Source organism: Saccharomyces paradoxus, chromosome IV (assembly GCF_002079055.1).
Source record: "Saccharomyces paradoxus chromosome IV, complete sequence".
Lineage (NCBI taxonomy): Eukaryota > Fungi > Ascomycota > Saccharomycetes > Saccharomycetales > Saccharomycetaceae > Saccharomyces > Saccharomyces paradoxus.
This window is the reverse complement of record NC_047490.1, coordinates 70,129-90,648: the sequence shown is the minus strand read 5'-3', so window position 1 is coordinate 90,648 and position 20,520 is coordinate 70,129. Positions and strand designations below refer to the sequence as shown.

The following is a 20,520-nucleotide window of genomic DNA, read 5'->3' as shown; positions in this document are numbered from 1 at the left end:
TGAGTTCGGTTACCCGAACAGTCACAAACATTTGATGTTATTAGTAGTATTATATAATATACAGAAGGCCTACAGTCAAAATATATATCTAATGCCAGATTTTTTCTTATTCTTCTAGATTTTTAATATGGTTGAGAAATGGACTTTTCATAAAGCTTGAACTTCTTTGACGACTTCGTTGAAAGATTCCTTGTATTCTTCTTCTTTGTTTTTCCCATCTTTTTTCTTATTGCTACCTGGGACGATAAAAACGACAGAAGTAGGCCTCTTTGTAGCGCCAGCAGCGCCCAAGTCTTGCTTGGAAGGTATGAAGATGTATGGAACAGAATGGTCCTCACACAAAACTGGGATATGGGAAATAACATCAGCTGGAGAAATGTCACCGGCAATGACCACCAACCCTTTTTCACCCTTTCTTAACGCCTTGACAACTTCCTTGACACCTCTCTTGACATTCTTGGCCTTGGAGGCCTTCTTGACGGTCTTCAAGACCTTCTTGTTTAATTTCTTAGAGGCTAATGGCTTAGCGAACGGCAACACGGCAGGCATTCTGGCTTCATAGTTGTCTACTGTCTTGCTTTCTTTGCTTTCCTTATGTTCTTTGCTGTCTTTACCCATGTTTACTGCACTTGTTTCCGTTTCTTTGTTACCCAATGATCCATCAACCATTTACTACTACTATATCATGTTTTGGTTTTTTTACTATTTTTTCTTTCCTCATCACTTTTTTTTTTCAAAAAAATTTTTCAGCTTAGAGGATTCTATCGTTACATACGTATATGCGGGTAATGATCGAGTATTCTATTATGCACTGAAGATTAAATCATAAGAAGACTACAGGCGATGGGCCTTGAGGTAGTAATGGCATTATTAGGATAGTGTACACATTGGTAAGAATCTGAATGAAGTCTTGGAAGGATAAATCCGCGAAAGTGCAAGTTAAGGAGTCAGAACTGCCCTCCTCTATACCAGCACAGACCGGCCTGACATTCAACATATGGTACAGTAAATGGTCTCAAGGGTTTGCGGGGAATACACGGTTCGTTAGTCCCTTTATTTTGCAGCCGCAACTTCATTCTGGGAAGACTAGGGGTGACAATGATGGTCAGTTGTTCTTTTGTCTATTTTTTGCCAAGGGTATGTGTTGCCTTGGCCCGAAGTGTCAGTATTTGCATCACATACCGGATGAAGATGATATAGGTAAACTGGCCCTGAGAACAGAAGTATTGGACTGTTTTGGTAGAGAAAAGTTTGCTGATTATAGAGAGGATATGGGCGGGGTCGGTTCATTTAGGAAAAAAAACAAGACACTATATGTCGGTGGTATCGATGGAGCATTGAATAGCAAGCGCTTGAAGCCGACTCAGATAGAAGGTAGGATTCGTTTTGTATTTTCTCGATTGGGTGACATTGATAGAATACGGTACGTTGAGGACAAAAACTGTGGATTTGTGAAATTTAAATATCAAGCTAATGCGGAATTTGCTAAAGAAGCCATGAGCAATCAAACGTTGTTGCTACCCAGTGATAAGGAATGGGATGATAGGAAAGAAGGTACAGGACTACTGGTGAAATGGGCAAATGAAGATCCTGACCCAGCTGCACAGAAGAGGCTGCAAGAAGAACAAAAGTTGGAGTCCCTAAACATGATGGTACGTCTAATCAATAATAATACCAATAATAGTGCTGGCACTGCGGTTAGTAAAAGGACTGATAAAATATTAGACAAGAAAATACTTCCAGAAGATGGTATTGATAATATCAAGAAAAGGCTACTGCCGATAGATAATGGATTGAAGAGGGATGATTTTATAGAAAAATTGAAGAAAGTAAAAAAAAATATAAGTGTAGAAAATCATCCTCCAAAGGCATCTGTCAGTAAGCTTGGTGGTCCTCTGTTAGATTACGTTTCCTCAGATGAGGACTAGAAGAACTATTTCTTATAAATATATTAAGTAGCATACATACTTCCGCCTAGCAGATTGTAGATTATTCCCACTCTCTGATTTTCATGTTTTGGCGCGCCTCTGAACATTAACGAGGGCAGTAAGAAATAATAAACTATAATATAATTAAATTAAAAATACTGACTATATAAACTAGACCTTATAAACTCTGAATATAAAATCTTTATAAAAGCATTGAACATTTTATGGTTCTTGTTTGGATATAATTGTATCGATAACATCAGCGCCAACGGCCTCAGCATAATCATCATCCGACAAATTGGTTGCTGGACCATGATAGTATTTCTTCTTGTAAACTTTGTAGTAGATAGCTGCGAGGATCCAGATACCGGGACCAATAACGCATGCATAATTCATTGTAGATTTTGTGATACCATGCTGTTGAGAGGGGAACATAACCAAAATAATAATGAACACTTGGAAAGCAACACCAGTCCAAGCAACAATTGGAGACCAGAACTTACCCAAATAAAATGGACCGGGTTTGAATAAATCTCTGCCTGATGTCAAACGGAAAACTGTAGGGGTACTCCATGCCAAATTATTTCCTGCGACAGCCAAACTAAATAGTGCATCCGTGGCGGCGTCATCAATCAAACATAGTAGCCCTAAAATCAAGGAACCTACACATGCAGCCAAAATAGCGTAAAAAGGGACCGAGTATCTAGAGTCCACTCTTTTAATGTACTTCGATAAGGGCAAACCGTTATCACGGGAAAATGCCCAAACTTGTCTAGAAACAGCTGTTGTGATGGAAGCTCCCATTAGAAATTGACAGAATGCGATCAATGACATGAATGCGATGGCCCATTTTTTTCCTAAAGAATCATAAATTATTTGAGCTAAAGCAAATCCATACTTGGAGTTCAAAACGCTATCAATATCAGGGTTAATGCAGGCCATCAAGCAGATAATAATCAACCAACCTAAAATCCAACAAACAGCGATAGATGCGATTATACCAATGGGAACTGATTTCTTGGCATCTTTGGCTTCTTCAGATTGATGGACACATGAATCAAAGGAACCAATGGTCCAAACAGCAGGCATGAAACCGGCAAGACAAAATTGCCAACCATTGTTCCAATCACTTAAGTTTTCATACTTCCCAAATATAAAGTCACCATTATTAAAACCTCCCATTTTGTGTTTGGTACCAATTGGTAGGGCAATGAACAATAAAATAATAATGAAGACATTGGCAAATATACTCAGTGTTTGCAAACGAGCAATGGCGCCGGAGGCAACACATGTACAGATACACATAACCACCACTGCTCCAGCAAATATACCGTAAAGTTTCCCACTTGTTACATCAAAATTACCATCTTTAGTCAACGTGACAGCAGCTGCAATTTCCTCAGCCAAACCATAATCGATTGAACACACACCAGCTGCCAACGCTAGAGAGTTTGAGCAACCAATAACAAAAGAAACAATTTCTTTATAACCTTCTGGAGCATAATAATACGTCCAGTAATACAAACCACCAGCGGTGGGGATGGAACTTGCATGTTCAGCCATGGTAATACCAACAAGTAAAATAAAAAAAGCGGCAATGAACCAACCCCACACCAATGTTGCTGGACCACCACCGAGCCCACCACCCATGACAGAAGCAATAGAAGGCAATAGACCCATAATGGAGAACGCAATACCAAAGACTTGTATAGTTGAAAATTGTCTTTTTAATTCTTGTTTATAACCGATTTCTGCAAGCAGTTGGTTATCATTTACTGATTTAGCAGCATCGATGTAATTCACTTCACCGGCACCAGTCTTAGAGCGAATCGACCTTAAGTTAGACCCAAGGCCTTGTAACTGGTAAGCCTGTCCAATATCAGTGGATATCCTTTGTTCTACTGATATCTTATTCTCGTTCTTGCTTGACATACTCATTGTTAGTACTAATAAATTATAAGACTTTGTTACACTTCACAACTGAAGTTAACAGCTTATACTATTATATATCAGACATATGAGAAAGAAAGAACAACATCTATCAATAAAATACGTTTGAAGTAGTTCCCAATATATATGTATTTCTTGTTCAAGAGTAAGCCGTATTCGCTATCATTATCACTGAACACCAATCTCACATCAAAATTTCAACCCAAAGAAGAAACTGATTACTGCCAAGCCGCGTTATCCGACTTAAAATTAGCAGGTTCTCCCCTTATTCGATAAACGTACATAGGTACGTGCACCGGTATTGGCCATTAAAGGCCCCCACCTCCATGGTAGTAGATTGTAAAATCCAACATGACATAAAACATCTCGAAATTGCCGCCGGCGGTTTTTGGCGCACGATAAGCGATAAGCGATTAGCGATAAGAGAGCTACTTAGTAAGAGGCCTAGGAAAAAGAAAATAAGATATGCAAGCCGCGGTTTAGACAATGATATGGAGTTGCCTGATCAGTAACCATTAAAAAAAATATCCCAGAGAATCACTTCAATGATTAAAAAATGGATACAAACAATAAACACAAGAACATGGCCACGAGGTGAGGAAAGGCGCAAAAAATTTAAACTGCGCAAGCCCGGAATCGAACCGGGGGCCCAACGATGGCAACGTTGGATTTTACCACTAAACCACTTGCGCTAAGTTAATTGAGAAACGATATCTTACAGGAAGACCTAATGCAATAAGGTTGTATCAATCCTTTGTTGTTGCGAGAGTAACCTATTGCCAGGACTTAATCTTGACGTATTTCACAGAATGTTGCTTAGCCCATGTATTATATAAGGACTAAATTTTACTAAAGGTTGGAAGAGCAGAATCCTGGATGTTAACCAATTGCTCAGGTATTTATTCGTTTAGACGTATGTATTCAGTAATGCTGAGGTATCTCATCTTGAGATACAAGAAGAAAGTGGGAATGGACAGGCCACCTAATGATTACTATTAGGGCAACTAGGCTTGACCTCTTGAGCAGAGAATAAGAGCAGACCTTAAGTTCTCACGAGTGACAGTACTACTAAAATGCACTTCGGCAATAAATTTCTGTTTCCAGTTGTTTTGAAGATGCTGGTCATTATATTAACTGTCATTTGCTCAATACAATCTACCCGACATATCCTATGAGTAAGCCAAAAAGAGATATCTACTTGCTATGCAGAAACGGACTATTGCATCATCTCAGAAAAGCTTTGTGAGAGGCATCCACCCTTCTTAAAATTGTTCACAGCTGAAACCAACCTCTTGGTTTAAACACTTGAAGTCCCTCAGAATGTAAATATTAATCATAACATAAGCAATAAGTCATATGCTACTACTGGGTGAAAGATACTGATAACTGCACTATTTGTTCCTTAGACTGAGGAAAGCTGTCCTTGTAATTTATCTTCTGTTAATTAGTGAATGCATCCAGATAAGATATTCAAGTATTCCAGTTACTACGTTTTGCACTACAAGAGAAATTCAAGTATGATAAAAAAATGTAAGATCCGCCCTCAGTTTCTTACAACAGATTCCTTGTCCAGACTAAACGATAGAAGAATTTATTTGAAAATTTAATCTAAGAAACTGTGCAGGCCATGAGAACTGCAAGAAAAAATATTGACGGTGCAATTATGGGCTATCCGTATTCCGACATCAAAATGATACCGCATTTAATAGATTTGCGCCATTCCAAATTAATACATACCTGGGCCCCACCGCCACAAATTCCCGCGACGTTTATCTCTCCCTATGCAGCATAATATCCTTTCGAAAAAAAATTTTTACTTACAAATCACCTAATCCAATCATTTCACCAGATTACCGAAGTACCTGGCTTAAATGTCCTGCTATAGCCATTGACAAAGTACAGAACTGTATAACAACTACCCGCTTGGTATAGATTTGGCCTTGGTAGCGGAGACATGTTGACGATGTGTATAGTATTATTAAACATTAGATGGACAAAACTTCGAATAAAAGACATATTCTTGAATAAGTAAATTTCTTGGGCAATAAATTATCAAAAAAAAAATAAATTCTAGAAGCTGAACGTACGTGATTTTATACAATAGCTTTAAAAAACCTCGAAGTCAACCAAACCTTCCATAACGCCCAGGGTTTATCCAAATAATTAAAGCAAGGATAACACACGCCTACTACAAGTTCGAGTTCTCCAAAAGGAACTTCTGATTGTTTTGTTATGTTCCCTCAACAATCGAACTTGCTGATGAGTCAAACTCTGGTATGATATGGAATCGCTTACTGCACCAGCTATCTCTGGAATTACTAGTTCTATTCTCTGCTATGCGTGGAAAGACTTTTCTAATAACAAATAGCAAAAAAGAAATACATAACGTTAACAAATCGTCACATAAAGTAAACAGTGTTTTTGAAAGTATGGCCGTGTTTAAAAAATCCTGTGCGCTATAAATCCACTGTGGCATTGAAATAGTTGCAAGAATTCCAGCCCAAAATAAAATACTGAGAGTGATTCTGGGTGTTAATTCGAGCACAGTTATCCAATTTACTTGGATGGGCTGACTCCGTAACAAATTAGGTTAAGTAGCTAGTAATTCAGATTAGGATTTCGGAGTGGCTAATTCAATGAAGATGATGTAGTTTTTGACTATAAAAATCATAGAAGAATAACTGCCTTAACCCTTTGTTTTCTCTCTCCTTTTTCTGTCCAAAGAGAGGTAAACATACGATGGTTACAATCTTGAACCGACGGAGATACAAAAAGTAATGGCACTAAAATTTCTCATGATAAAACTAAGGTTATCGCGCAAAATTTCTAGAAGTATGCTACTAGAACACCATACTGCTTGATTAAGGCACATGATCAGTTTTCCTCAGCAAAACAACACCAGATACTAGAGTCAACACTAAGAACCAGAATCCAGTTTTTATTCCTGGGGAATGATATTACTTTTATAATCGAAAGAGCGCCTATGCCATTATTTTTGAGCAGATTCATGCATGACCCGTCATATTTTATTTGATATCTTCAATGAGGTGAGAGACAGTACACCAAGCCTCGTCCACGATGCGGAAGCTTCTACTGCTAATTCGTTGGCAAAAAGTGAAAGACAATATCAACTGAACACTTTTTAAAACAAAGTGATAGTTGTTATGTTAGAGATGAAACATCCATATGGAAACGGCCAATAGATTTCTCATTATTCTCAGAACATGATTAATTCATGATTTTGTTTCAGTGCATTCGTTCTTTCATTGATTAATCTTTATGTTGATTTACGCCGTACCGAAACCTTCCTCAGCAACCCATTAGGTATACGTTAACAATCCATTAAAAACTATATTCATTTTTCCACGATGTTATGCTCAATAGATTCAAATGCGGACTGTGAGTAGGCGAAGTCATGGTCGAAACGTAGAGGAAGGTCCGTCGTTTATCTCTTCTTGTTCAGAATTTAAAAGAGAGTTGCCCGTTAAAAAATATATCATCACTGAAGGGTGGAGAAGGATGCGGCAGCTCAAATATTTATTTTATAGAAAAAGTGTATATCAAATCATTATATCAACTTCAATAATCGCATCATACTTAGAAGGCACCTGCCGTACTTTGGGTGAGCGCTGTAAAAAAAATACGTGAAAGATTTCGCGTCAGAGAAATTTTCATAAAATAAACGTAAACAAAAGTCAAATAGGTCAGCATGAGATACTAAAGTAATTCACAGGACGCCCTGATTTATTCTTACATCATTAAAAAGGTGCAAGATAATTTCACATTCCCTTTACGTTTCGGTACTCTGTCATGCTACTAAATGTAACGTCTTCACAATACGTAAGCATGCCTCAACCCAGAAGTTTGAATGAAATTGACATGTCAGAAACTTTCGCTGGCTCATCTTCAACTACAGACCCGATTGCTGCATCGTCGACCGAGACCGGATCCTCAGTTACAACAAAATTGCTTGGAAGTCTAGAAAGCTCGATTCAGGACCTATCATCAACCGCATGTAGTACGACTTCTTTGCGTAATTACACTTCAAATCCACAATATCTGGTTAACAATTGCTCTTCTTCTGTCCAAAGCAATATCACTATTGATAGAGGGCTGCTAAGTTCATTGAAGACTTTTACTTCTTCAATCGTACCAACCATACAGCCATCGACAACTAAACTGACGACACCACTATTTACAACATTTGCTTCAACCTCTGCATCGGAAACATACTCCGTATTTACCAGTGACAGCGCAGTTTATGTCATCTATGACCAACAATACAAAATTACAGAACGATCAACAACATTCAACACGCACTTTCCGCAAACGTCTGTACTTAAAGAATCAAATCCTCCGTTAACTTTTACCATTCCATCCGATACCATAACCGGAGACGCTAAACTTTATCAATATTTATCTGGTGCACTAAATACCCAAGACGGTTCAGATACCAACAGTAAAAGGACGGGTGTTATTGTCGGCTCTACGGTTGGAGTTGTCATCGGGGTCGTAGTTGTAATTTTTATCGGATTCGTAATTATTAGAAATAGAAGAAACGTGAAAAATCGTAGCAAAAAGGGCTTTAGCCATGATATTGGCAAAAGAGTGAGTTGCGATGAGGTAAAAAAGGGAGAAACACTCTCAAACCCGTTCCTAAATGAACTTAATTATAAAGTAACAACCAATAGCGAGAATAAACGAGATTCTTTTGAAAATGGTAGAGATTTACGCAGAGGTAGTTCCTCAGATGGTTTATACATAGCACACCCTTATTATGGGATGGAAGATCATGAAGCCGGACGATTTTCATACTTGTCGTCATACAACGGATCTACCGGATCATCCATCGAGGAAACGAGTTCCAGTGCGTCTACTATCACTCGGCCAAATATTCAACAAACGAATAGCTTTTTGAGAGAAATTATTTAAAAAGTGCAAAAGAAGTGAATTGCAAGACTACTAAGCAAGGCTGGTACTTGTTCGTTATTTCAACGGGATTATTTATAAAATTATGCACGAAGCAGACAGAATTTTTATTTATTTAATAGTATTTCATCTAAACAAGCATTGATCTTACTATACAATTACACTCGTATAATCTTCTCTTTTTGTCACAGACGGGAAAAGAAGAAAGAAAAGAAGAAAAGTAAAAACATTATAGCCTATTTTTTAGCGTTTTTCCTTTTCTGAGCACCTTTAGATTTGTTTTCATTCTTTTTCACACTTTCAGCTTTCTCAGCCTTTTTACCAGCGTTGGCGGCTTCCCTTTCTTCTTCAGCATAAAATTTCTTCAACCGTTTTTGCAAATCCCAGTTACTGTACCATAGACCAATTTGTAGGATTATAACACCAGAAAACATAACCAATAAGATTATGTTAGAGGAAGCAATAACTGCCAAACCTTGATTTTCGGTAACTTCCCCCCACTTATGGCTGACGGAACAGTCAATACCAGTTTTTACATTAGTGAGAAACACACAAATAGCCAAAACGTACAACCCCAATGAACAATATTCGAACATCTGCAGTTCAGGGTTTGGCTTGAAAACTTTGATTGTACCACCAATCAAACCAATTCCGGCAACAACGCATAAAGTAACAATCACCGGGAATGGAGTCTCATGTAAGATTTGATAGTGTCTCAAAGCCAAATCGAAATGCTCTTGAGTGGCGTTAGGATTGAATAAAAGATGATAATCGTATGGCATGTTGCTGAAGAAAACACCCATTAGGAACGTGGTGGCCGACAATATCATGGCCGTACCAATTGAACAGAAATCTGAATATGAGAACATTGTTAAAAACTTATCGTATTCACGGATGTTATTCTCTGTAATTCAACGAATTCACGGCTGTTTACCAGAATGCTGAAACTTGTCCTTTCATCAACTCTTAAACTTTTTATAATTTTTCAAACTTTACCCAACCCGAAAAAAGTGTTATCGTGTATAAAATTTACTACGCTTTACAAAAGAGAGAGAGGGGAAGAGTCATAAAGTGCATAGATAAGAAATGGCGATGTAAAGGAACAGCAACTAAACAATTATGAATGGAAAACCCTGTATGGGGAGGACTGTTGTTGTAAACTTCATATTAACACAACACACAAGTGTCTTTGCCCAACAAATTTACCCGGCATTTTTCGAAAATTTTCAAGACTTTTTTTGATCGATGAGCTTGAAAGGTTTTCTGAGAGATATGAGAAGGAAATCCAATATAGAAGATAATATAAAGGTTGAAGACGCTTGCAGCAAAAATGGGGTCTGAGGAAGATAAAAAACTGACTAAGAAGCAGCTCAAAGCTCAGCAGTTCAGGAAAAGTAAGGAGGAAAAAGATCAAGGGAAAGACGTAAAGCTGGAGCAAGCACAAGAGGGAAAAAGACCCAACAGTGCAGCTGGAAATGATGGTGAAGAACCTGTGAAGAAGAAAAGAAAAACACGTAGAGGCCGTGGTGGCAAAGGCAAAAATGGCAAAAAGGGCAACAGATTTATTGTATTTGTTGGCAGCTTACCCAGGGATATCACTGCTGCCGAACTGCAAAACCATTTCAAAAACAGTTCACCAGACCAAATCCGTCTCAGAGCTGACAAAGGTATTGCGTTTTTGGAATTCGATGCTGACAAAGACCGCACCGGCATTCAAAGACGTATGGACATTGCCCTGTTGCAACATGGGACCTTATTGAAGGAAAAAAAGATTAACGTCGAGCTAACTGTTGGTGGAGGTGGTAACAGTCAAGAGCGTCTGGAAAAACTGAAAAACAAGAATATCAAGTTGGACGAAGAACGTAAGGAGAGGTTGACAAAGATGATTAACGACGGTAATCAAAAGAAAATGGCTAAAACTACTTCCACCGCAGCCCAAACATCTGGAACAGACAAGCCTGTTCCTGCAGGAATCCACCCTGATAGAGCCAAATTACTCAAATGAGTACAAATTTCATTTTATACGCCATGTAATTTAGATAAAATAATAAAAGGGAAAAACATAAATAATCATACAGAACCATGCTACCGCCAAAAAAATATGCTATGGAGGAGGGATTGCTCAATGCGTAAGCTCTTCTGGAAGAGATAGCGCCGCATTACTTCCGCTACTCTGTTCACTTTATCATGAAGGACGAAGACGGCTGGTATTTTTCTCTCTTTCCAAAATCGGAGATATTTTTCTGCCCTCCAGGTGCGGTGGGATTTTTTGTTACCCCATAATCGATGCACCTCCCCCACAATGACGTACAGGGGTAACGTACCAAGCGCTCAAAGATTACGGCTATCTATACATTTGGGGGGTATTTAAGTTGTAGGAACGCCAAGAAAAAGGATGGAGAGTGAGTATATTCACTCTCCAATGGCTACCGGATCGCTTATTAAGACTATCCGTTTTTTCCATCTCCGCTTTTTTTGTTTAACAGCCGCTTCCCTTTAGGTAGTCTCCATCCCTTTACAACCCTCGACTCAGTCACACAATAAAGAAACGTGCAAAAAAAAAAATACGAAAATCAGGACACTGAATTGTTCCATTAACATTCACTGCATTTATTATCAATCGGAACATATTTCTGTTGCCTTTATGAATTTTTGAAAAAAAGAAGGAAAAAACCAAATAGATTGCAGAAACGTTTACAACAACGTGTGCAATTCATTCATATATCATTCGAAGTGATGTCGTTATCTAGAATTCTGCGATATAACCAGAGGAACAACAAAACTACGGCTTCCTTGACTGCAGAGCACGCCTATTCCAATAATTTGGTATCTTCTGTTTCATCAAGGGAACCTGATAATATTGCTGTGGATATGGCTGCCAAGACAAGTGGGGCGCTAAATGAACCATATGATTCCGTTCTGTCTCCCCCCCCTGCAGCACGGATAGACTGTACTCAATCTTCTGGAGATGATAAAAACACGGATTTGCAAAAACTGACCACTTCTTGGATGGAGAAAATTGGCACGGAGATGCCCGAAAACATATCTAAAATCGACTCTAATATTATTTCCTCTCCCATGGTCAGTAGGGTTGAAGCAAGATTTATTGTTCCGAAGGGAAAATTGAGGAAAAACTCCATCGATTTTGCGTCATCTTTCTCGAACTCGTTAAGCTTGCCCAAGAGTTATGGCAAATTAACTTTTTTCACGTCAAAGAAAAGCAATAGCAGTACCAAAAGAAATCAAGCTCATGATATCAATAATAACAAGGATGACATCCATTCTTCTAGCAGTAGTAGTCACAACATTCCAGTCACCGCAACCACAATGGCATGCGACGAAATTGCTTTCACTTCCACAGAACATGAATATGAGGTTTATGAGGACGACAGGATGTTCACTACTCACGTCTATTCTCTAGAAGATTCGATCTCTTCACTTTCCACCAACTTTCTCGACGATACGTATTCAGAAGCCGTTCAAGTAAATACGAGACATATTGAGAATACTGAAAGCACAACCCATGTACGAAAACACTCCTATACTACTTCTTTATCAAGCATCAAGAGGCTCTTAAAAATAACGTCTTTTAACAATCACAACAATAGCTTATGCGATCACCAGGCAAACACAACTACAGATAATTGTGCTATTACATCATCATTGAACGAAGCCACCTCTTCTTCTGTCTCAACTAGATCACTTTCTGTCATGAGTGAGAATGAAGACAACGACAGGAATCAGATTATTCAGGCTTTATATAGTAACATTGAAGCCTCCACGGACTTAGTTTCCAGGAAATATAGAGATCTCAACGTTGTTCTCGGCGAAGGTTCTGGTGGCAAAGTGAAGCTGGTTCAAAGGGTCCTGGATAATAAAATTTTTGCATTAAAGGAATACAGGTCCAAGAAAAGAAGGGAATCTGAGAGAATATACATCAAGAAAATAATTTCCGAATACTGTATTGCATCCACTTTGAAAAACCCGAATATTTGTGAAACCTTGGAAATATTGTATGAGAATGGTAAAATATTTCAAATTCTGGAATACTGCGAATATGATTTATTTTCCTTGGTTATGAGTGAAAAAATGCAATATGAGGAAATATGTTGTCTTTTCAAGCAGCTAATTAACGGTGTAAAATATTTGCACGATATTGGCCTTTCTCATCGTGATTTGAAGCTAGATAACTGTGTCGTGACGCAAAAAGGGATCTTGAAATTGATTGACTTTGGTGCTTCCAGTGTCTTCCATTATCCATTGTCTTCACAGATGATTGAAGCAAATGGAATTGTCGGTAGCGACCCCTACTTATCACCAGAAGTCTTTTATTTCAGTGAGTACGATCCAAGGGCACTTGATGTTTGGTCCATTGGAATAATATTCTTTTGTATGATAACTAGAAGATTCCCTTGGAAATATCCAAAAGTGAGAGATGGCCAATTCAAGGCATTTTGTTCTGGAAGAGGTGTGTCATCTTTCAAAGATCTTGTGACAAGACCCGCTACCGATGACAGCAATAAATATGATGATGGTTACAAAGACGGAGCCATCGATATGGGCCCCAATTTCCTTTTACACAGGCTGCCAGAAGAAACTCACACAGTAATGAGGCTTATACTGGAAATTTCACCTTTTAGAAGAATTACCATAAATGGATTATTACAAGATAACTGGATTCAAGAAATAGAAGCATGTCAAGTTGTGGGCGCGGCGGGCTCAGATGAGGCATCGCTTCAAATAATAAACAAAGGTAATCATATCCATACAAACATCGATCAACGATACGCTCATATCGGCGGCCTGCATCAGCAAACGTAAAATGAAGGATAACAATGTACTACTGGCCATATGTTTCAACTTTCTACTTACGCAAGCAACTCTTACAGCACTGTAACCATAGGTACATATACGAGAAAACACGACTATATCTAATCTAATCTGTCATTTATTTATTTATTTACCGTCGGAAATCCAACTCCGCTAGGAAAAGGGTTACCCCTCTGGCGGCTATGTATGCGGCGATTCCGCAGGACCGAATCTAATACTGCCTGACCGGGGTGCCACAACAAGGAGCTGTTGGAGTAAAAATACACATTAATAGTTGAGTAGGACAAGTAAGCACGAGCCAACGGCAACGTCAATAACAATAACAATAACAACAACAAACTGTCAACAACAACACTGACAAGCGTTTACTCATTCCTGCTGTTTAGTCAGAATTCTTGTTATATAAGAGCAACCGGTTTCTAGAAAATACATTCCCTTTTGGTAGAATAGGTCCTTTTTGTGAGTAGTATAACCTCAAAAAGACATACAAAAAAGAATTTTAAACATACGACAATAAAAAGAATGCTGTTTGATAACAAAAATCGCACTGCTTTAACCTCATTGAACACACCAGATATTGCTTCTTTATCAATATCATCCATGTCGGACTATCACGTGTTTGATTTTCCCGGCAAGGATCTGCAGAGGGAGGAAGTGATAGATTTGCTAGATCAGCAAGGCTTTATTCCCGACGATTTGATTGAACAGGAAGTAGACTGGTTCTATAACTCATTGGGTATCGATGATTTGTTCTTCTCGAGAGAATCTCCTCAATTAATCTCGAATATCATACATTCTCTGTATGCTTCCAAGCTAGATTTCTTTGCCAAGTCGAAATTCAACGGCATTCAGCCAAGGCTATTTAGTATAAAAAACAAAATCATAACTAATGATAATCATGCTATCTTCATGGAATCTAATACTGGTGTTAGTATAAGCGATTCTCAGCAGAAAAACTTTAAATTTGCCAATGACGCCGTCGGAAACGATACGTTGGAACATGGTAAGGATACCATCAAAAATAACAAGACTCAAATGGGTGATTCTTGCCCACCTTATGAATTAGATTCTGAGATTGATGACCTTTTCCTGGATAATAAGTCTCAAAAAAACTGCAGGTTAGTGTCTTTTTGGGCTCCAGAGAGCGAATTGAAGCTGACTTTTGTTTATGAAAGTGTTTACCCAAATGATGATCCAGCCGGTGTAGATATTTCCTCTCAAGATTTACTAAAAGGGGACATTGAGTCTATTAGTGATAAGACCATGTATAAAGTTTCGTCTAACGAAAATAAAAAATTATATGGTCTCCTACTTAAGTTGGTTAAAGAAAGAGAAGGTCCTGTCATTAAGACTACTCGCTCTGTAGAAAATAAGGATGAGATTAGGTTATTAGTCGCCTACAAGCGATTCACCACAAAGCGTTATTACTCTGCTTTGAACTCTCTGTTCCACTATTACAAGTTGAAACCCTCTAAATTCTATTTGGAATCGTTTAATGTTAAGGATGATGATATCATCATCTTTTCCGTTTATTTGAACGAAAATCAGCAATTGGAAGATGTTTTACTTCACGATGTCGAGGCAGCATTGAAACAGGTTGAAAGAGAAGCTTCTTTACTGTACGCTATTCCAAACAATTCTTTCCATGAGGTTTATCAAAGACGTCAATTCTCACCCAAAGAAGCCATATATGCCCATATTGGGGCTATATTTATTAACCATTTTGTTAATCGTCTTGGCTCGGACTATCAAAACCTTTTATCTCAAATCACCATTAAACGTAATGATACTACTCTTTTGGAAATTGTGGAAAACTTGAAAAGAAAGTTAAGAAATGAAACTTTGACTCAACAAACTATTATCAACATCATGTCGAAGCATTACACTATAATTTCCAAGCTATATAAGAATTTTGCCCAAATTCATTATTATCATAATAGTACCAAAGATATGGAAAAGACATTATCCTTTCAAAGATTGGAAAAAGTGGAACCCTTTAAAAATGACCAAGAGTTCGAAGCCTATTTGAACAAATTCATCCCAAACGATTCTCCTGATTTGTTAATTCTAAAGACACTGAACATCTTCAATAAGTCCATTTTAAAGACAAATTTCTTTATCACAAGGAAAGTAGCCATATCATTCAGATTGGATCCTTCCCTGGTCATGGCAAAATTTGAGTATCCAGAGACCCCCTATGGTATATTCTTTGTCGTCGGTAACACTTTCAAAGGTTTCCATATCAGATTCAGAGATATTGCAAGGGGTGGTATTCGTATAGTTTGTTCCAGGAATCAAGACATTTATGATTTGAACTCCAAAAATGTCATTGATGAGAACTATCAATTGGCTTCTACTCAACAACGTAAAAATAAGGATATTCCAGAGGGCGGTTCTAAAGGTGTCATCTTATTGAACCCAGGACTAGTAGAGCATGACCAAACATTTGTCGCCTTTTCCCAATATGTGGATGCAATGATTGATATTCTAATCAACGATCCATTAAAAGAAAACTATGTCAATCTTTTACCAAAGGAGGAAATATTATTCTTTGGCCCAGATGAAGGAACTGCTGGTTTTGTAGATTGGGCAACTAACCATGCTCGTGTGAGGAACTGTCCATGGTGGAAATCATTCTTGACTGGTAAATCCCCATCTTTAGGTGGTATTCCTCACGACGAATATGGTATGACTTCATTGGGTGTTCGTGCTTATGTCAATAAGATTTATGAAACCTTAAATCTAACCAATTCCACCGTCTACAAATTCCAGACGGGTGGTCCTGATGGTGATTTAGGGTCCAATGAAATCCTTTTATCTTCGCCAAATGAATGTTATTTGGCAATTCTGGACGGTTCAGGCGTACTTTGTGATCCTAAGGGCTTGGATAAAGATGAATTATGTCGCTTGGCTCATGAAAGGAAAATGATTTCTGATTTTGACACTTCCAGATTATCAAATAACGGGTTTTTCGTTTCTGTAGATGCAATGGATATCATGCTACCAAACGGTACAATCGTAGCTAACGGTACAACCTTCAGAAACACTTTTCACACCCAAATTTTCAAATTCGTGGATCATATTGATATTTTTGTTCCATGTGGTGGTAGACCAAACTCAATTACACTAAATAATTTACATTATTTTGTTGACGAAAAGACTGGAAAATGTAAAATTCCATATATTGTGGAGGGTGCCAATTTGTTTATTACACAACCTGCCAAAAACGCCTTAGAAGAACATGGCTGTATTCTGTTCAAGGATGCTTCTGCCAATAAAGGTGGTGTCACATCCTCATCAATGGAAGTATTGGCCTCATTAGCGCTTAATGATAACGATTTCGTGCATAAATTTATTGGAGATGTTAGTGGTGAGAGATCTGCGTTATACAAGTCATACGTTGTAGAGGTGCAGTCAAGAATCCAGAAAAATGCTGAATTGGAATTTTGCCAGTTATGGAATCTAAATCAACTAGATGGAACTCACATTTCAGAAATTTCAAATCAATTGTCTTTCACTATAAATAAATTGAATGACGATTTAGTTGCTTCTCAAGAGTTGTGGTTGAATGACCTAAAGTTAAGAAACTATCTATTGTTGAATAAAATAATTCCAAAAATTTTGATCGATGTCGCTGGACCTGAGTCCGTGCTAGAAAATATCCCAGAGAGCTATTTGAAAGTTCTGCTATCAAGTTACTTATCAAGCACTTTTGTTTATCAAAACGGTATTGATGTTAACATAGGAAAATTCTTGGAATTTATTGGTGGCTTAAAAAGAGAAGCAGAAGCAAGTGCTTAAGTTTCAATAAAAATGTTTTGTATAAATTAGTTCCCCCTCGGAGAAGATAATTAAATATACGCACCTACATGTTCTTCTCAGCGTTTTATGGTATACTAAATAAAGTTGTTTATATGTCCGTTATTTTTAGTTTCAAAAAAGTATTTGATATTTTTCCTTCGAGTTACCAGATTAAGCTGTTCTTCCCTAGCAGTTATGCTTCAGATGAAACTTTAAGAAATGCGCGCTACACAGAAGGCGTTCTCATTAAAAGGATTCTTAACGTAAACCAAGAATGAATAGCAGGTCAAAAATCAGTAAAAGTGGGGCAGCATCTATCATGTCACTTTCAAATAAAACTGTTAAGGCATTGCGACAACTACTGAAGGAAGAATACTCAGTGGAAGATGAACTAGTTGAATCTATAGCACTATCCAGTATGCGATTCAGGCAGTCACAAGAACTAGAATTTCAAGCGCTAAGCCAATCGTCATTGCTCAAAACTAAATTAAAACAACGTAGTAATACGGATGTTCTGAGTTACAACCGTGTACTTATATCAAAATTGTCATGTGAAAAGATCGCTCATTATGCAATCCGTGGGGGAAATATCGAAATTATGGGTATATTGATGGGTTTCACACTAAAAGATAATATTGTTGTAATGGACTGTTTCAATCTTCCTGTAGTAGGAACAGAAACTCGCGTAAATGCACAATTAGAGTCATACGAGTATATGGTTCAATATATCGACGAGATGTATAATCATAATGACAGCGGTGATGGACGAGATTACAAGGGCACTAAATTGAATGTGGTTGGCTGGTTCCATTCACATCCTGGTTACGACTGTTGGTTAAGTAATATAGATATCCAAACCCAGGATTTGAACCAAAGATTCCAAGACCCATATGTCGCAATTGTGGTCGATCCCTTAAAAAGTCTAGAAGATAAAATTTTAAGAATAGGCGCATTTAGAACAATAGGAAACAAGACTAATGATGATAGTTCACCTTCATATTACGAACTAGAAACAATAATATTTGACTCAGAACTAAACCGGGCATTATTTGAAACAAAGTTAAACTTACATTGCGTAATAGAGGATGATGAGTCAGAACAAATATCATTGAACAGGTTAATCGATTCAATGAAGCAGTATACTTACTTGATGGATACTAAAAATGTTAAGACGAGGGTGAACTTAGCTACTATTAGTGAACGTGCAAGCAACGAAAACAAAATAAAAATTGACGATCAAAATCGTTCAACAAGGTCACAGTTCTGCCTCAATACGCAGAGAGGGGATAGTACTGAAACGAGCTCCTTTGGAAGTATGTTTTCAGGTGATAACACTAGTGATGTAGATATGGAAGATAGAAACCTCACCGAGTTTGATAGTACTGATACCAGTCTGTACACAAGTGTTGAGCCGAGTATTCATGTAAACCACACGGAAAGAAACAGCAGGTCTACCGACAATTTCCACAATCCCAGAAATCGCATAAACAGTAATCAGGAAAGACGTAATGATGAATGCAGTGATATCCTACAGAGAAATGTACTGGAGACAGATTATGCAAGAGCAAAAAACCGAATACTTGCTTCAAAAATTAAGCAATACGAACGGCTACGTTTTTACAAGGACACCTTCACACTGTGAATTGCTAATAGTGCTCTAACAAGGTTACAATGGATTCACGGTCAACCCGGACGTGCCTTTCGTAGTTATTCCTTCCAGATATATATTCATATATTCATATATACATATATATGTACATATACCGGGTGACAATTTTGTATTATCGTGCAACGTTATGTGTTGGTTTTTGATCTTACTGGTAAAACGGCATCGAGCGTACAACAATGAAGAAGAAAGAGATGATCAAGATCGGCTTAGTTCTCTTTTTAAAGAAACAACGCCTGCCGGGTCCATCCTTTAAATATTCGAAGCTTGCCAAGATAAAACATATTTTTTTGTCGCTACAAAACGTAATAGAGGAGATAGCTATCAAGTAAGATCAAGAACTCGCAATTTTGAAAAGTTTATAAAAAGATGGTGTACACAGGATTTGGTCTGGAGCAAATAAGTCCCCCTCAAAAGAAACCTTACAATGAGCTAACTCCAGAAGAGCAGGGTGAACGAGGTGCAGAAATGATCATGAACTTCATGACCTCATGTCCTGGAAAATCAGTAGTGAGTGGTGTAACAGGGTTTGCACTGGGGGGTGTTTTAGGTCTGTTTATGGCATCAATGGCGTATGATACGCCACTTCATACACCTACTCCCGCTAATACAGCAACAGCAGGAAATGTTGCTGTAGGCGGGATATCAAGAACGGTTCAACAAATATCTGATTTACCGTTCCGGCAGCAAATGAAACTTCAGTTTACTGATATGGGTAAAAAGTCGTATTCTAGTGCCAAGAATTTTGGCTACATTGGTATGATATATGCCGGAGTGGAGTGTGTTATAGAGTCACTTAGGGCTAAAAATGATATTTATAACGGAGTAACGGCAGGGTTTTTTACTGGCGCTGGATTGGCGTATAAGGCAGGACCACAAGCTGCTTTAATGGGAGGTGCCGGGTTTGCTGCCTTTTCAGCCGCAATTGATTTGTATATGAAAAGCGAAGATGGTAGACCGCCTCGTAATGATTTTAAAGAATGAATAGACGAATTTCTACGAACAATAAAGGGATTATATTTGTAAATATCATTCATGTCAATATTCTACAGAGTCTTTTTAAGGTTCAAGAATGCTTGATATTTTCCAAAAATTTTAACGTATGAAACAAGGAAAAAATCTCCGAGAGAATTGGCCTTACTTCACGCAGGCCGAGAAATTGCTGAAAGGAAATGTGCTTGTAAAAACAATAATTTAATCTTTCTATGCTAATAATGGATTCGAAGTGGGAGGGTATTGCTACCTAATTCGAGTATCACACTTTAATTGTGAACTCCACATCTCTGACATAGAAAAAAAATATAAAGATAAAAAGTAATAAAAATAAATTATTATATAAAAAAAATTAAGCATTATTCACACCTGACAAGGATTTTCTAAAAGACGCCGCCATTAGAACAGGAGACAAGTTAAACC

At 37.8% G+C, this 20,520-nt stretch overlaps 10 protein-coding genes and 1 non-coding gene across 11 annotated transcripts; 7 read left to right on the top strand and 4 right to left on the bottom strand.

Annotated features, from left to right (window-relative positions):
• Positions 1-147: 147 nt before the first annotated feature.
• NHP2 (snoRNA-binding protein NHP2) lies at positions 148-669 on the bottom strand (the record flags this gene model as incomplete). Its single annotated transcript, XM_033909180.1, has 1 exon — positions 148-669. One exon carries the CDS (start codon positions 667-669, stop codon positions 148-150), a length of 522 nt encoding a protein of 173 aa, XP_033765071.1.
• A 233-nt stretch (positions 670-902) lies between these two features.
• Positions 903-1,928, top strand: CWC2 (active spliceosome conformation promoter CWC2; the record flags this gene model as incomplete). The annotated part of the gene is made up of 1 exon (XM_033909179.1): positions 903-1,928. The coding sequence occupies one exon, from the start codon at positions 903-905 to the stop codon at positions 1,926-1,928; it is 1,026 nt and encodes a 341-aa protein (XP_033765070.1).
• Positions 1,929-2,150: 222 nt separating this feature from the next.
• UGA4 (Uga4p) lies at positions 2,151-3,866 on the bottom strand (the record flags this gene model as incomplete). Its single annotated transcript, XM_033909178.1, has 1 exon — positions 2,151-3,866. The coding sequence occupies one exon, from the start codon at positions 3,864-3,866 to the stop codon at positions 2,151-2,153; it is 1,716 nt and encodes a 571-aa protein (XP_033765069.1).
• A 633-nt stretch (positions 3,867-4,499) lies between these two features.
• Positions 4,500-4,570, bottom strand: SPAR_Dtrna1G. The gene has a single exon. It is a non-coding gene; the product is annotated as a tRNA-Gly (tRNA).
• Positions 4,571-7,688: 3,118 nt separating this feature from the next.
• On the top strand, positions 7,689-8,810 carry SPAR_D00350 (uncharacterized protein; the record flags this gene model as incomplete). The annotated part of the gene is made up of 1 exon (XM_033909177.1): positions 7,689-8,810. One exon carries the CDS (start codon positions 7,689-7,691, stop codon positions 8,808-8,810), a length of 1,122 nt encoding a protein of 373 aa, XP_033765068.1.
• A 233-nt stretch (positions 8,811-9,043) lies between these two features.
• SHR3 (Shr3p) lies at positions 9,044-9,676 on the bottom strand (the record flags this gene model as incomplete). Its single annotated transcript, XM_033909176.1, has 1 exon — positions 9,044-9,676. The coding sequence occupies one exon, from the start codon at positions 9,674-9,676 to the stop codon at positions 9,044-9,046; it is 633 nt and encodes a 210-aa protein (XP_033765067.1).
• Positions 9,677-10,137: 461 nt separating this feature from the next.
• On the top strand, positions 10,138-10,812 carry NOP6 (Nop6p; the record flags this gene model as incomplete). The annotated part of the gene is made up of 1 exon (XM_033909175.1): positions 10,138-10,812. The coding sequence occupies one exon, from the start codon at positions 10,138-10,140 to the stop codon at positions 10,810-10,812; it is 675 nt and encodes a 224-aa protein (XP_033765066.1).
• A 731-nt stretch (positions 10,813-11,543) lies between these two features.
• PRR2 (serine/threonine protein kinase PRR2) lies at positions 11,544-13,628 on the top strand (the record flags this gene model as incomplete). Its single annotated transcript, XM_033909174.1, has 1 exon — positions 11,544-13,628. One exon carries the CDS (start codon positions 11,544-11,546, stop codon positions 13,626-13,628), a length of 2,085 nt encoding a protein of 694 aa, XP_033765065.1.
• A 531-nt stretch (positions 13,629-14,159) lies between these two features.
• Positions 14,160-17,438, top strand: GDH2 (glutamate dehydrogenase (NAD(+)); the record flags this gene model as incomplete). The annotated part of the gene is made up of 1 exon (XM_033909173.1): positions 14,160-17,438. The coding sequence occupies one exon, from the start codon at positions 14,160-14,162 to the stop codon at positions 17,436-17,438; it is 3,279 nt and encodes a 1,092-aa protein (XP_033765064.1).
• A 274-nt stretch (positions 17,439-17,712) lies between these two features.
• RRI1 (COP9 signalosome catalytic subunit RRI1) lies at positions 17,713-19,080 on the top strand (the record flags this gene model as incomplete). Its single annotated transcript, XM_033909172.1, has 1 exon — positions 17,713-19,080. The coding sequence occupies one exon, from the start codon at positions 17,713-17,715 to the stop codon at positions 19,078-19,080; it is 1,368 nt and encodes a 455-aa protein (XP_033765063.1).
• Positions 19,081-19,473: 393 nt separating this feature from the next.
• Positions 19,474-20,088, top strand: TIM22 (translocation channel protein TIM22; the record flags this gene model as incomplete). The annotated part of the gene is made up of 1 exon (XM_033909171.1): positions 19,474-20,088. The coding sequence occupies one exon, from the start codon at positions 19,474-19,476 to the stop codon at positions 20,086-20,088; it is 615 nt and encodes a 204-aa protein (XP_033765062.1).
• Positions 20,089-20,520: the final 432 nt, after the last annotated feature.